General features: G+C 35.0%; 1 protein-coding gene across 8 annotated transcripts; it reads left to right on the top strand.

The window, feature by feature from the left end:
* Positions 1-1,476: 1,476 nt before the first annotated feature.
* Positions 1,477-7,570, top strand: LOC112796679 (protein NARROW LEAF 1). 8 transcript variants are annotated; one of them, XM_025839253.3, is made up of 6 exons: positions 1,477-2,011; positions 2,817-3,320; positions 4,225-4,368; positions 5,035-5,275; positions 5,591-6,091; positions 6,764-7,570. In XM_025839253.3, exons 2-6 carry the CDS (start codon positions 2,829-2,831, stop codon positions 7,183-7,185), a joined length of 1,800 nt encoding a protein of 599 aa, XP_025695038.1. In that variant the 5' UTR covers positions 1,477-2,011; positions 2,817-2,828; the 3' UTR covers positions 7,186-7,570. The 8 variants fall into 8 exon arrangements, with proteins under 8 accessions (XP_025695038.1, XP_072091611.1, XP_025695039.1 ...); XM_072235510.1 differs by having other exon boundaries at positions 1,482-2,011; positions 2,647-3,320; XM_025839254.3 differs by having other exon boundaries at positions 1,587-2,011; positions 2,817-3,354.
* Positions 7,571-15,306: the final 7,736 nt, after the last annotated feature.

Raw genomic sequence — 15,306 nt, 5'->3', positions numbered from 1 at the left:
AAATCTAATATTCGACATATTATTAATATTAATTATTAGCCTTGCAACAAAGATCATTTAGTAGATAATAATAATATTAATAATATATATATATATATATCAAAATGCTCAAGTTTCCAACAACACAGGATGGGACTTTGGGACGGTGCCAATCATTTTACGCTCATCTTTTAATCATAATATTTGTCATTTTTCTATTACAAAGAAATCACGGATCATTTGTCCGGATAATAATAAGCTCAAGAAAGGAAAGGAAAATTATATTTTTTTTAATGAGATGAAAAATAATAAAGAAGATAATGGAACAGATAAATACGGGTTAAAAAATTTATCTATGTAGGGAAATTTTTAAAATGGCCAAAAATAGGTTGTACTAGTGATTATCTAGAATATGAAAATCCAAAAATATTTGATAGATGAATTAGAAAACCAACAAATTTAAACTTTTTTATTGAATTTGTTGAGAGCAAATTGTATTCAAACAAATTATTTTTAAAAATGGAATTCATCGAAGGCAATTTATGGGTGTTTGGTTTTTTTTTTTAATTTTTTGTTTGTAAAGAAAAAGAAAAAAACAGAAAATTCAACAAGAAAACAGAATTTTATTATTTTTACAATTTTTTTGTTTTTTTACAAAATTCTAAAAATAAAAATATTTAAAAATAAAAAATAAATGCACAATTATTAATTTCTCAAAAATATTTTAGAAAAAACAGAAAATCAATTTAAATAATTCAAAATGATCTTATTTTACTTTCTTTAATTATTGTTGATCTTATTTTGTATTTATTAATTACTAGTAGAATAGTTGAATAATATTAAATAGACTAAATACATATATATATATATATATAATTATTAATATTAAATTAAATTAAATTAAATAATTTTAAGCTTTTAATTTATCTGACATTGCCGATAATTTCTTAACTATGAGATTTTATTTCTTTCATTGAAGCTTTCCCCACCTTCTCATTCAAGCTTTAATTTACCAACACCAATAGAACATACCCAACAAGTCAACAACCTTTATTCACAACCATCCACCACTCCCATTATTTCTTACACCAAAACGCCTCCATGCTCCTAATAAAAAACGTTGGGGCAAATTCAAATTCATTCACACTATTGTACCAATCACAATTTTAGCTTATTTATCTACATTTTATTGCTATGGGATCCATTCTAAGATTTAAAGCTGACAAATATGTAAAGACACAAAAACATTAGGGTTTTTTTTTCTTTGGGGGCTAGCCTGAAATCTTAATAATAAAATGAATTATTAAGATTGAAAGGGTGTGCAACTTTTGGGGAGCAAACAGGGATGGCCCCCAAAACCCCACCCACATAAAAAAATAATTAATTTATAAAATAAAAAATAAAAAAGATGTATCATATGAATCCAAGAAAATTATAAAATATTTTTAGTATTGCCCAGGTGCCCATATCTCCTCCATCCCAATTTCCCCACTCATAATTGTGAGTTGTGACATCAGATATAATAAAAAAAGGTAATTTAAAAAAATTAAAGCAGAAAAAAGGGCTAAAAAGAATTAATATAAATACATAGTTATTTTTGTATTGTTATGTTAGCATAACATAGTATATAGTAGTAGCTTACTAGATATATACACATATATTAATGCTTCAAATTCCACAATTGTAGTTTATTATTCTTTCAATTTCATCATCATCATCATCACTATTCTCTCTCTCGATTCACTTCACAAAACCAAGCCAAAGAGGAACCAAAAGCTTATTAGCAACCATAGATAATAAACCTCTCATGCACTTCGCTATTGAGCTTGTTCTGATTAATTAATTTAATTAATTAATTAAGAGATTTTTATTAATCTTGTAATTAGTGTTGTTATTATTGTTATTCTGGAACCTTAATCTGAGAGATGATTGGCAATAGAATCTACTTACATGGTTACTATTAGGGCATGAAAACCATCAATCTCCTTTGTTCTGAGCCCATTTTCCGCATCTCCAACAACATTGCTGATCGGTGAGTTTTCTGATGACCCACCTTTCAAAATTTCATCTTTTCAGCTACCCTTCTTCCAAATTTGGTTGTGTTTTTGTTTCTTCGATGATTGTGCCTAAGCTAAGAAACTCTCTGTGTGTGTGTCAGTGTGTGTGTTTTTTGGGTGCCATTGTTTCTTTATTGGTACCTATTGTTGATATGATTCTCTGGGTTTTGCTTGGTTCTCTCTCTCTCTCTCTCTCTCTCTCTCCTTTGATATGATTCAGATTTTTAAAGTGTTAATGAAAATGAAGATTATTGATTTGCCTGTGTACACTACATGATGATTTGTAAATATCTTACTATTTTATTTCTTACGGGGTTCACTTTTGTATATGATAGGAAAATTTGATGTATTTGTCCAAATTTCTCAATTTGGTGCTTCAAGTGATGTTGATATTCTGTGTATACAAGGCTGAAATACAACTGTTGTATGTGATAAGTTATATTTTATGCCCCTATGTAATAATTTTGTGGAGTTAGGATTGAATAACTTGCTAAATGATTTCAATATATTGAACAGATAATATTTTTCTTTTCCCCTTTGTTGATTTTGCTAAATGATGTCCTTTGAGTTGTGCTGTTTGGTTTATGAAGATAAATTTGACTTTGAGCAGTCCTTTTCAAGGAACTTTGTGTTATGGATACTTTGCAAGGAACTTTCTCTACCTATGTTGAAGCATTTTGTCGTCTGAAAAGTCTTGGAAATTTGGTCATAACAGGAATGCTTTTCTTGATTTGGATCATCAATTATTTATGTTGTTAAGCAGTGTTAAGTGTTATGTAGGAGAGCTGACAGATGAGTCGGCCTCACTTGGAGTTAAGAATTCATCACTCCGGATCAACACAATCGGAGGAGTCAGCCTTGGACCTGGAAAGGAACTACTATGGTCATCCTAATCCTTCTTCCAGTCCCTCGCCCATGCAACCTTTTGCTGCCGGTGCTCAGCATTCAGAAAGCACCGCCGCGTATTTTTCTTGGCCTACGTTGACTCGCTGGAACGATGCGGCAGAAGACAGGGCCAACTATTTCGGAAATCTTCAAAAGGGAGTGCTACCTGAAACTTTGGGGCGATTGCCAACAGGACAACAGGCTACTACCTTGCTTGAGCTGATGACTATTAGGGCATTTCATAGCAAGATCTTACGGCGGTTTAGTCTTGGCACTGCCATTGGATTTCGGATTAGAGGAGGTGTTTTGACTAATACTCCAGCTATTCTTGTCTTTGTTGCCCGTAAAGTTCACAGTCAATGGCTCAACCCTGTTCAATGCCTACCTGCTGCCCTTGAGGTGGGGAATTTTGGTTCTTCTGGATATGTTGCAGGTTTCGACATGGCTTTAGTAGATCTCCTTACTCTTCTCTATTGAATTATTGGTTACGCTCATTTGTGGTTTCTGTTCGTTCCAGTTGTTAGTTAGTATGTTTACAAAGAGGGAATAGACTTCCACTTGATTTGGATTTAGACAGCAATAAACAACAACAAAGCCTTATCCACTAGGTGGGACTTGATTTGGATTTATAATTTGGAAAATAGAAAGCCTTTAGCAATTAGCATAATAGACAATGGAAATCTTAAGAATACTGACTTGCTAAACATTTTCTTTGTTCTTCTTTAATTGCAACAAAAAAAAAAAAAAGAAGAAGAAATAAAGACATAGAAACATTTGGGGACATCCGAACATGTTCTGATGAGGCTAATTGTCTAATAGCAAGATGGTTCTCCACATACTAATAAGGCAGTGAACGAACTCATCTTTGTTCTACAATGGTCTGTATGATAAAACGATTAACCTATTCCAGCACTAAAAAGTAAGCTTCTCCATGTTTCCACTTACCTTTTGGTTGTGCAATTTCCTCTCCAACTTAAACTAATCTATGCTAGTGTAAACTTAGTTGCATTAACATCAAACTTTTATGGATATTTTGATTAGGCAAGTGTTATGAATTGGTGAAACTAACTAGTGCCTTGTAGTGATAAGCTAATGAATCATCAAAGCTCTGTTCCCTTTTTATTTATCTTTCTCTTGTTTGGTTTTTGAAAAAATACCATCTCAGGTGAAACAATAACTATTACACTATTCTTTAGCACTAAGGGCTTTTACAGTCCCCCACCCCCCCTCCCTCCTTTTTTAGTTTGAAAATTTGACATTGCTGTTTAATGAAGTTGAAATCATTTCTTACTTTTCCAAACAGGGGCCAGGTGGTGTTTGGTGTGATGTGGATGTTGTGGAGTTTTCCTACTATGGAGCACCTGCACCAACTCCTAAAGAGCAATTATATACAGAGCTCGCTGATGGCTTAAGGGGAAGCGATTCCTGTATTGGCTCTGGTTCTCAGGTGCTTTTGCCTTGAAGAATCGATTTCTTTTGTGTACTAAATGAAATTCAAACGAAAACAATGATTCCTTTGTTATCTTGCCATAATCATTTTTTTTTTTTTTTTACTTTCATTATGCAGTAACTTCTTTTTATATTTAGAATTATTCACTGTTTCATTTAGTCCTATTAAAATCTTATGGGTCTATTGTGGAAGATATGAAGCAAGTGCTGTTGATGGATGATAAAAGATATTTAATAATTGTTCTTTGTGATGAAAGATAAAGCTTGTAGTATGGCAAGTGGAAGAGTTTGGTACACTGTAAATTCGGCTTTTAAGTAAAGGGATTACCAAACTAGCAATTTTAAGTTGGATTAAAATAGTAATTTGCCTTCTTTTTCTTTATTTTTTTCTGAGCTTACCAATTCAGGTTAAGTGTTGTCTTACTTCATGACTCTGTGATTTGGATTATCAGATGCTTCTTTCTTTTACTAGTTAAAGGAGTTGATAGGATATAAACCCGGTTGTATTGTTTTACATTAAGAATTCTTACATACTGGTTTTACTCTTCCATATATTGATTTGATCCTTTTTATCTTGAACCTTGGTCCAATGCTGGCATCTATCTGAAGTTTTGGTACGTTTTCCCCTTTTCTGGTTTTCAATTTTTTAATTATTGTACTCAAGGTTGCAAGCCAAGAGACCTATGGAACCTTGGGGGCTATTGTAAAAAGTCGAACTGGAAATCAAGAAGTTGGTTTTCTTACGAATCGACATGTCGCTGTTGATTTGGACTATCCAAACCAAAAAATGTTTCATCCGTTACCGCCAAGCCTTGGACCTGGTGTATATCTTGGTGCTGTTGAGAGAGCAACATCATTTATTACGGATGATCTTTGGTATGGCATTTTTGCAGGAACAAACCCAGGTAATGAAATTTTAAATTGCTGATTATTCTGAATTTATTACTTATAGTGCGGTCAAGAAGCAAAAGTTCTCAGTTAAGTGCTACTTGTTGATCTTAATATTTGGTGTCTAATTTCATGGCCTTAATGTCAGGATAATACGTGTGATGTTGTTGCCTAGAAGTTCTTACAATAAGATGGTAGAAAAACAGATTTGATTATCAAACTCATAGTAATCTAATGTCTTATCTGCTCGTCATGATTCTGCATTGGGATTTTGCATTTGTTCTAGATCCATCCTGGCCATACATGCATGTAACAATTTTGCTATCCTACAGAAACTTTTGTGCGAGCCGACGGGGCCTTTATACCGTTTGCTGAAGATTTCAATATGAACAATGTAACTACATCTGTAAAAGGTGTGGGAGAGATTGGCGATGTGAATGTGATAGACTTGCAATCGCCAATAAACAGTCTCATAGGGAGGCAAGTGATTAAAGTTGGAAGAAGTTCTGGTTTGACTACAGGGACTATTATGGCCTACGCACTAGAGTACAATGATGAGAAAGGGATTTGTTTTCTCACAGATTTTCTAGTTGTTGGTGAGAACCAACAGACATTTGATCTCGAAGGTGATAGTGGAAGCCTCATTCTCTTGACCGGTCAGAATGGAGAGAAGCCACGGCCTGTTGGCATTATCTGGGGCGGGACAGCTAATCGGGGTCGTTTGAAACTAAAAGTTGGTGAACCCCCAGAAAATTGGACAAGTGGAGTTGACCTTGGCCGACTTCTTGATCTACTCGAACTTGACCTCATAACAACAAATGAGGCACTTCAAGGTTTGTTTCTGAAACATTCTATTATAATTCAATCCCCTTTAATATGATAGGAGTCAGATGGCTATGTTGATAATTAGATGCCAAGATGGAGGAATTTCAGTTTTCACACCCATGCCGAATGTGCAAATCTCTGACCATAAGTTTGTCTGGATTGGTTAAAGTCTCATGTTTTAAGTAGGGGTGGTAACGTTAGCGTCATCATAAAGATGCCAATAACGTATAATAGTGATCTCAAATTTGATTATTCATGATTTACATAATGATCAAGGAGGCTTAGGCGCTTAAAATTATCTCTTTAACTGTATACCCATTAAACGTGATTTCATTTTTATTTATTTATTGCAGTACTATCTCTTTAGTCGAATACATATCTGATTAACTTTAGATCAGTGAAATCTCTTCAGCAGTTGATAAATATAGTTAACTTATTTTTAACCCAATGGAAGAAATTGCATATTGCAACCTATTCAAAAATACATTAAAGCAAAATAATCCTTATTGTGCTATATATGCCTCTTAGGCTTTCCGGATATTCAGATATTTAAAACCTTATTTTATTTGCATAAACAGGAATGTACATGTCTGTAATATGCCAGTTTTCTAATAAACCATTTAGAAGTTTTAAAGCAGGGAGCTGACAATATTTTCCCCCTTTCCTTGGCCGTTTCGTAGCTGTGTTGCATGAGCGAAGGAATGATTCCAATGCTGGAATTGGTTCTACGGTAGGCGAATCCTCTCCCACCATACCAACGAAAGAAAAGCCTGAAGGGAGCGTTGAGCCATTTTGCTTGAACAAAGTTCCTGTTGAAGATGAACCCTCCGAAAGAGTCAACCCATCTTTAAAGATTTGTGAATTTGATAACATGGATGAGGTTGAAACGGCTCCAAACGTAGAACACCAGTTCATTCCAAGTTTTGCAGGTAAGTCCCCAGAGCACTCAAGCTACCGAAAAGGAGCCTTTGAATTTAAGTCTCTTTCCGAACTTAGGAATGGCCCCGACGAGGATAGTTTTGTTTCCTTGCATTTAGGAGAGCCTGAAACAAAGAGAAGAAAGTATTCAAATTCTTCTCTTTGCATTGATGAATTAAAGTAACTGTTAGAATTGAAACCGAAAATATGAACTCGACGAAGCAACGGTCTCATGGCATAGCTGTTCTCTTCAAAATCAAAGGACTAAACACAGTTCACTTCTGCATAAAATTCATATTTTTTTTCTTTTTGTTTTCACTTGTTTTACTTGTTTCGGTAAAGTGAGAATATTAGTCACTTGTGAGCTATATAATATTTTATAGAGGACATTAAGGGCATGATTGGTTTGTTAAACCAAACATGGCCTTAGATTGCACTGTGTTAAAATGAATCTTTGATTTTATACCACTTTGTAGACTTTGTAAACATAAGTACTCCTGAAGGAGGACAACTACTGTAAGTAAAAAGAAATGTAAAATATATACTTGTCAAGAAGCTTCAGTCTCTAATCACCATCTGTGTGTTTATCCTTCACTTCCTTAGCACTTAGCACAACTTTGTTCATTTGTTGGGTGTTATTCATGGCAAATGTTAATTAGTGCTCTTAAATGGTGTAAAGAAAGTTGATTTGATTCCTTGTGTTGGGATTTTGAATTTGAGCTTCATAGAAATCAATTTAAGCTCAATTAGTGAAATTTTTAGATGCTCTAAGAGGAAATCAAGTTCCGAAAATAAGGTTAAATTACTTGGCTAATTTTTATAGTTTTACCAAATTTGTGATTAAGCTTTTATAGTTTAAAAGTTTTGAATTGGGTTTTTACACCATTTGAATTTTGTAATTAGGTCCTTTTTGTGTCAAAAATGTTCTAATAAAATATTCCAAAAATGAGAAGATGTCGAGATTTAGAGATTTAGTTCTTAAGGGTAGGTATCTTCAATTTAAGAAATAATATTTTATTAATTCTAATATTTTTTATGCAGTAAAGACTTAATTACAAAGTTTAAAATAATGTAGAGATCTAATTTAGAGATTGATAAAATAATTTAACCTCAAAATAAATCATGGTTAAATCTAAACCCAGCATGTAGATGTAATGGTCTCACTTTCTCAACAAGTTTTGGTCTTTTTATTTTCAAATAAAAATAAATTATGGTCTAAGAATATTGGGTTGGAAGTATTGAATTTGAACCAATGGTTGTCGAAGATGTTAGAAAAACAAAATTTTCTCTAACTAATTGCTGAATTCTCATCCTTAGTAGTAAACTCTTGAAGGTTGTAAGAATTTTCTTTTCAAATGAATTAATGAGTTGAACTAAATTTGCTAAAAACACCACAAAAATATCATTGATTATTTTGCTTGTTTAAGTATTCTTAATGGCTTCTAATGCGGAAGACTTGAAATTTGAAAATGGAAATCAGCAGTAGAGGCAGCGAGGAATAGCAACATAGATCTAGCTAGTCTAGGCTTTAATCATTGTTATTTTCTTTTTTTAGCAATATTTTAGTTTTTATGTTCAAAGAAATATAATTAAATGGCCTACTTTGTTGATATGAAACAAAAAGAGGGATGCATATGTTTTCTATATGTTTGGAAACTCCTGGAGTAAAATTATCTAGAGAATGGAATTTTATTTCATGGTTTGGTATTAAAAGATTGCATAGATTTTAGTTCTAATGAGAATTCAATTTTTAATTTTTATATTAAAGCTATATAAAAATTAGACTAAAATAAGTTTAATTTCTAATTTCATTCTCATAACTTGATATATAAAAATTGATATACTAAAAAATCTAAAATACCAAAAGGTAATTACAGCCCTAACATTATCAAATTCTTCTTTCATCTCCACTCAACAAGAAGAACCTAGCAAATCACCTCTCCCACCATCATCATTACGAGCAAAAACCCTTTTTCAAATTCTCATTCTTGATCGCCACTAAGGGAAAAAAGAATAAGAGAAGCAATAAGGGAAAAAAAAAAAAAGCTAAACCACAAAGTTGACAGCGTCTTGTTTATTAGTAAAAAAGTTCAACAAATTAAACTAGGGGGCAGTCACCTAAAAAAAATCTGGGGGACAAGGAGCTTGTTAAGAAGGGGAGGGTTTTTAATAAAAGGTACAATATATAAGAGTATATATAAGTTTTAGAAGAATAAAAGTAATAAAAGCATAAAAATCTTACAATAAATACACAAATATGCTAAATAAATATAAATGATACTAACCGATATTAATTGGTCATATTTATACTTTAATATTTCCCCACAAACTCAAGTGGGAGTTAAAGATACCATCTTGAGTTTGAATACTAGAGCTGAAAACGAGTAGAATGATGAGCCTTCATGAAGATATTTGCAGTCTGATCCAGAGTTCCAACAGCTATGAGATAAACAACATCAATAAGGAGATGTTGACGAACAAAATGATAATTAATCTCAATGTGTTTGGTGCATTCATGAAAAACACCATTATGAGCAATCTGAATAGCACTGCGGCTGTCGCAGAAAACATCAGTCGGGGACGACTGAGGAGCACCCAAGTCTTCGAGAAGCCAACTAATTGAGACAACCTCTGCAGACTGCAGTGGTGTCAGAAACAAACAATAACGAGTAGTAGAATGACGATCACTGGGATCACCAACCCAATCAGCATCTGAGTACGCCTGAAGGGATACAGATGAATGGCAGAAAAATGACTCCATGAAACAGAGTGCCTTTGATGTAGCGAAGAATGCGAAGAACAGCCGCATAGTGAGTAGTACGAGAAGCTAACAAGAACTAGCTAAGAACATGAACTAGATAGGTGATGTCTGGGCATGTGATAGTCAAGTAAACGAGACCTCCAACTAACTGTCGATAAAGAGTAGGATTATCCAAAACAGTGTCATCCATAGGGGTAAATTGAACATTAGGCTCAAGGAGAGTAGACTCAATTTGACTATCTGTAATTCTGGTGCGAGCAAGAAGATCTGAAACATACTTAGCTTGAGAGAGATAGATATCATCTGTGGATAAGACCTCTAGACCAAGAAAGTAACTGAGAGAACCAAGATCTTTCATCTCAAAATTATGGTGAAGGGAGGCCTTGAGATTCGAGATACCATCAATATCATAGCCAGTAATGATCATGTCATCAACATACAAAAGTAGAAGAACAACTCCATGTTCACTTTTACGAATAAAGAGAGTATTCTCATGAGGGCTGCAAGTGAAACCAAGATTGCATATAGTGGTACTGAACTTGTCAAAAAATTCACGAGGAGCATGCTTAAGACCAAAAAGTGCCTTGCGAAGGAGACAGACTTTACTAGAAAGACAAGGATAATCCGGAGGTGGTTTTATATAGACCTTCTTTTTCAAATCTCCATTAAGAAAAGCACTCTTCACATCCATCTGACTGAGAGACCATTTTTTGACCGCAGCAATGGCAAGAAGAGCTTGAACAGATGTGAGAGGAGCAATAGGAGCAAAAGTTTCTTCATAATCAATACCATACTCTTGCGTACAACCTTGAGCAACTAATCGTGCCTTATAACGGTCAATAAAACCATCAGAACAAGTCTTGATCTTGTATACCCATCTACTATCCACAAGTTTCTGATCAGAAGGAAGATCAACTAAGTTCCAAGTGTGTGCTTTTTCAAGTGCCTGAATTTCTTCCTACATTGCTTGCTGCCAACTTGGATTTGTGGAGGCTTCTCTGAATGACTTAGGTTCATATTGATGAAGAATAGTAAAAAAAATAATGATAATCAAGAGGATGAGGAGGTGGATTTCTTACCCTAAAAGAACGAGTGGAAGGAGGAGGCATGACAGCAGGAGCAGGATCATCGTTTGGTCTGAAATCATTGGGAGATGGAGAAGGTAGAAGAGTAGGAGGCTGTAGAGGTTGACTCGAGATTGAACTTGTAGAATCACTAGAAAAAAGATCAACAATGGGCTTTGTGAAAAATGGTGACCGAGTAGGAGGAATGAACTCAAACGAGGAGAACCTAGAAAACATGTGATGCTCCCAGAATACAACATGACGAGATATACAAATACGTTTAGAGAAAGGATCCCAACAATGATAACCCTTATGTTCAGTGCCAAAACCAAGAAAACAACACATGCGAGTCCGAAGTTTAAGTTTACTATGTTCATGAGGCTAAAGAAGAACAAAATAGACACAACTAAAAACTCGAAGAGAACTATAATCTAAAGAGGTATGATAAACACGCTCAAAGGGAGTAATGTTACCAAAGATAGAAGAAGGAAGTCTATGGATAACATAAGCAGCAGTAAGAATAGCTTCACCCTAAGTACGCTCAGGACACGAAGAATAAATAACCATTGCATAAACAGAGTCAAGAACGTGATGGTGTTTGCGTTCAACTCGTCCATTTTATTGAGATGTACCAGGGCAAGAAAACTCACACAAAGTACCCTGTTCTGCAAGAAAGGTTAAAAGCTTAAAGCCACGGTATTCCATAGCATTATTGCGTCAAAAAACTTTAATGACCTTGGAAAAATGAGTTTTAATCATAGTGGCAAAGTTAATATAAATCTGAGGTAGCTCATGGCAATTAGTCATAAAATAAATTCAAGTAAAACGTGAGTAATCATCAATGAAAATGACAAAGTATCGAGCCCCTCACATAGAAGCGGTAGGAGTGGGGTCCCAAACATTAGAGTTGATAAGATCAAAAGGACAGCAAATAGGGATGAATTATTGTGAAAAGATAGAGTAGGTTATTTGGCAGTTTCACAAGAAATGCAATCAAAAGACTCATTATTAACCTGACCCAAAATATCCTGAGATACAAGAGAATGCAATTTTTCTAAGGAGTTGTGGGCAAGACGTTGATGCCACAATTGAAGGTTAAATAGGGAAGAAGCAGCACAAAAATTTGACTAGGAGGAATATGAAGATCCTCGAGTTCAAACAACCTTCCTACCTTATGGCCAGTCTCGACAATCTGTCTTGTCCGACGATCCTATACACGACAACCAGAAATAAAAAAATTGACATCAAAATTGAGATCCACAAGTTGCCAATAGAAATAAGATTAAAGTTCAATTTTGGAATATAATAAGTACCACAAAAATTAAGAGTTGACTTGGAAATAGAACCCTTATGTGTCATGTGCAAGAGGAAACCATCAGCAATATTGATAGAAGGTGCATTTTTAGTGGTAGACAAAGATGAGAAAAGATGACGCAAAGAGACATGCGATGAAAGCAACCAGAAATAAATACAATTTAAAATTACTTGGAGGAGACAAAAAAGCAGTAGGAATATTACCAGAAAGGGAGAGAAGATGCTTAAGAAGAGATGCAATATTAGACATAGAGACAGGAGATGGGCTGGAAAGAGCAGAGTTGGTAGATTTAGTAGTAGCAGTAACAGCAGAAGCAGACACATTCTTGGAGAGGTTGGAACGAGAATGATACTTGAGTTGATCAGGATGTGGTGGGCGAGTAGGACAGGTTGTAATCAAATATCCCGAGAGCTTGCAATAATGGCAGAACAGTTGCGAACAGTTGTAGCTAATGTGAACTTTCTGTTAGTATTTACGACATTTAATAGAAGGATAGTATGAGAAGAGGTGCCCATAACGGTTATAGTTTCGACAGAATTTACCCTTTCTGTCTGTGGCAGCAAAAATATCTGATTTTTTCATAATAGTAGATGTAAAGATCAAAAATAGGAGAGAAAACTGTATATTCAGGGCAAAAGACGAGAAAATGGAGGGCAGAATCAGAAAGAGATCACCAAAAAATCTTAGGGAGGGACCCACTGTCTACCACGTCAGCTGCCACGTCAGATGTCACGGCAGGAGGGGAGGCCACGTGGCAACGCGTGATAGGAGAAGGAAAATGTGTCAATGCTGACACAAAGAGGGAGGTGGTATGTGGGCCGGGTCGGTTTTGACGCGGGCTGAAGCAGGCCCGTCAACGTTTCTGGATTTGACACGTGGCGCTCTGTGGTGCCGCTGATTCTGGGCATGGATCCAACGGTGCCGGAGGTGTCTGGTGAGAGGAGAACCTGAAGCGAACACCGATTTTCAGGCAACGCATGAGGGCGCGTCCGGCGACTGCTGGCAGTGAGTCTGGAGGCAATGGAATCGTGACGATGAAATAAACATGCTAGTAATAGTAGTGACAAACGAAAACATCGGGAAAGGATAAAAAAATTAGGGCAAAGAACATTGCCGGAAGAGAGAAACAAAGGGGCTATATACGAATTTTCATGGAAAAAAAAGGAACCTAAGCTCCTGATACCATGTTAGAAACAAGAGAGTAATCTGAAGAAAGTGTTTTGTGTATTATTTAGGGTAAAAATAAAAGGTACAATGTACAAGAGTATATATAGGTGCTAGAAGAATCAAAGTAATAAAAGCACAAAAATCCTACAATAAATACACAGATATGCTATATAAATATAAATAATACTAACTGATCTTAATTGATCCTAATTATACTCTATCATTTTTCATTCAAAACCAAAGAGAGAGAAGCAGTGGTGTTGAGTTAAGAATACAATTAATTTAATGATGATGACAAACGTTGATTTATTGGGTTAAACACCCAATTGGATTTGATTATTTCATTTAAGTGATACAGGCCCAAATAATTGTGTAGCAGCCCAAAACCAATGAAACAAAGTAATCCTAAGTGATGAAGGAAATTGATCCACTACCCAAGCCCAATCCTAACTAAGCAATAGAGAAGCAAATCTAAGCAAAGCTTCAGATGCTTACTTCAGACAAATACAAGAGAAAGAGAGGGAGAAAGCTTCATCTTCGAGCTCACATTACCAGAGAAGAAAGAAAGAGAAACTTCATCTAGAAAGCAAGAGTCTAACCAAACAAATCAAAAGCATGTTACACTAAGTCAGAGGTTAAAGGTAAATACTTTTCTTTTCCATACAAGTTAATTTTTTCACTTCTTCTCCTACTCTCTGCAATGCCATTTAGAGAAAATTGAAGAAAATGGTGGTTGATTATCTCTGCTATAAATCAACAGTTAAAGTTGTTACTTAGGGCCAAAATACATTTTCAAGGGTTTGGATTTGGGGTAATCACTGAGCATGCTCATTTCTACTGCCACGTTGTCCTCGGTCAAACAAGAACCAGATTTGAAATTTCTATTTTGTGGGTTGATTGAAGAAAGAGAAGGGATGATTTCTGAAAGTCCATGATTCAAGAAGTTGACTCTAGAGGAACCTTAACCGTGGATCTGACTAAGGTACAAAAGGAAAGTTGAATCTCATTAGAATTCAATGAGAGAGAACCCGAGAGAAAAAGAAAAGAGAGAATCCTCACTACTGAGTTTGAAGTCTTGGAATGATTGCACCTACACTAAAATGAGCACTCTACCAAGATAAAGAACAAGGTTATGAGTTCAGATGCTGGGTTCAGTGCATAGAGTCAAAGTTGTTATTCATCATCTCCTTCATGTTTTACTATTTGTATTTTTGTTTCAATGTATATCTTTCTTTGTATTCTATCTGAGATAAAAGGCAAGAAAAAGAAGCATTAAAAAAAAAGCCATAGAGTGAATAAGGATGAGAGAAATACTTGAGAGAAAAGTCAAGAGTGATTTCAGATTTCTATTGGTTGTATTTTTTGTCTTGTGTCATGTACCTAAGAGGTATTCCTTGCTAAGTTGGATAAGCACTTAGTGTGGTAAATCTAGATATTAGTATAACCAAGTCAAGTTTATATTAAAATTTGTGTGCCCAGATAGGATTATGTTGAGTCCTAGGGAATTAGTGTATGTAATACTTGGATTGATAGTGGAAATTCCACCAGCGTTGTGGTAGAGACTGGATGTAGGTTGCATTGCACAAGACAACTAAACCAGGATATATGGCTGTGTCACTTTCTTCCTCTCTGCTTTAGTTTCTATTTTATGATTTTTATGAGATAAAACAAAATTATCTCCTGTATAATTCATTGTGCAGACTAAACAGAAGCCAAGTTTAATGTCTGGTTTTAAAGCTTAATTAATCAAAGTTCAAGAAGGTCATAGATTCAACCCCATTTCTCTAAGCCTTCTGAAACCTTCAATTGGTATAAGAGCCAAGGTCTCAAGAATCAAGCTTAACAGCTTAGAGCAAAGGTCCAATGGCGAACAACTTGGGCACAACTACTGTGGCCTACACGCTAACAGAGGGTTAATTAAACAACAGGTCTCCCTTCTTCAATGGGAAGAACTATGCCTACTGAAAAAAGAGAATGAGGATCTTCATTCAATCAATA

The sequence above is a fragment of the Arachis hypogaea genome, chromosome 4 (assembly GCF_003086295.3).
Source record: "Arachis hypogaea cultivar Tifrunner chromosome 4, arahy.Tifrunner.gnm2.J5K5, whole genome shotgun sequence".
In the NCBI taxonomy this organism is placed as follows: Eukaryota; Viridiplantae; Streptophyta; class Magnoliopsida; order Fabales; family Fabaceae; genus Arachis; species Arachis hypogaea.
The sequence above is the reverse complement of the archived record's forward strand: the minus strand, read 5'-3'. Positions and strand labels throughout refer to the sequence as shown.